Consider the following 1,138-nt stretch of genomic DNA (forward strand, 5'->3'; position numbering starts at 1 on the left):
CAAAGTAGGGCTTTTAATTGACAATATACTACCCGCTTCAGGCACCGTTCATCATGCAGAACAGAGAACAGAGTCCAGTAAGCAAAGGAGTTCTCCTAAAAATAATAAATTAATTAATTAATTAATTAATTAATTAAATAAAAATAAAAATACCACAGAAGCCCATGCCCTTCATACCTTGGGTTAAACTAAGACAATTGTGCATAAAAAGCTACCCTGGCCCCGCCCCTCCCCCACCCCCGGAAGTGCAGAGGCCACTCCCGGAAGTGCGGGGGGTGAGGGGGGCTCCAGCCGCCCAGCCATGATGCACCCTGGGAAAGCAGTGCCAGATCCAAGATGGCGGCCAGCAGGAGGCTGGTGAAGGAGCTGGAAGAAATCCGCAAACGCGGAATGAAAAACTTCCGTAACATCCAGGTTGATGAAGCCAATGTACTGACTTGGCAAGGGCTCATCGTTCCTGACAACCCTCCCTATGACAAGGGGGCCTTCAGAATCGAAATCAACTTTCCCACAGAATACCCATTCAAGCCGCCGAAGGTCACCTTTAAGACGAAGATCTACCACCCCAACGTCGATGACAAGGGCCAGGTCTGCCTGCCAGTGATCAGCGCCGAAAACTGGAAGCCAGCGACGAAAACCCACCAGGTGATCCAGGCCCTCATTGCGCTGGTGAACGACCCCCAGCCTGAGCACCCGCTTCGCGCCGACCTGGCCGAGGAATACGCCAAGGACCGCAAACAGTTCTGGACGAATGCGGAGGAGTTCACCAAGAAATACGGGGAGAAGCGGCCTGTAGACTAAAGCCTGCCGCGATGGAGTCCAGCGAGCGGGAGAGACCCCGGGCCGTGCACACACCCAGCAAAGCAGGGCTCCGTGAGAAACGGACAGCACCACCACCTGGCGTTTGCTTGTGGCCGTTACTGACTTTCTACAGTTTTCTTAATCAAAAGTGATCTTAGGTAACCTGTAAAGAAAGGATTAAATGTTTGAGATGTCCTAAAAAAGAAAAAAAAAAGAAAAGGCTACACCGATTGGGGAGAAGGAGGGGAGAACACCAGCCTTAACTGCAAACGCCAGAAACAGGTAAACAAACAAACAAGGTAGAACCGTCAAGAGATGTTCGGTCTTGACCTTTTCA

The 1,138-nt window shown here is 50.8% G+C and overlaps 1 protein-coding gene across 2 annotated transcripts; it reads left to right on the forward strand.

Annotated features, from left to right (window-relative positions):
- The first annotated feature begins 336 nt into the window (after positions 1-336).
- LOC139016991 (ubiquitin-conjugating enzyme E2 L3-like) lies at positions 337-801 on the forward strand. Of its 2 annotated transcripts, XM_070425167.1 has the most exons (2): positions 337-363; positions 460-801. In XM_070425167.1, exons 1-2 carry the CDS (start codon positions 337-339, stop codon positions 799-801), a joined length of 369 nt encoding a protein of 122 aa, XP_070281268.1. The 2 variants fall into 2 exon arrangements, with proteins under 2 accessions (XP_070281268.1, XP_070281267.1); XM_070425166.1 differs by having other exon boundaries at positions 337-801.
- The last annotated feature ends 337 nt before the right edge of the window (positions 802-1,138 follow it).

Source organism: Myotis yumanensis, unplaced genomic scaffold, assembly GCF_028538775.1.
Source record: "Myotis yumanensis isolate MYYU_CA2020_CCGP unplaced genomic scaffold, mMyoYum1.0.hap1 SCAF_9, whole genome shotgun sequence".
Taxonomy (NCBI): domain Eukaryota; kingdom Metazoa; phylum Chordata; class Mammalia; order Chiroptera; family Vespertilionidae; genus Myotis; species Myotis yumanensis.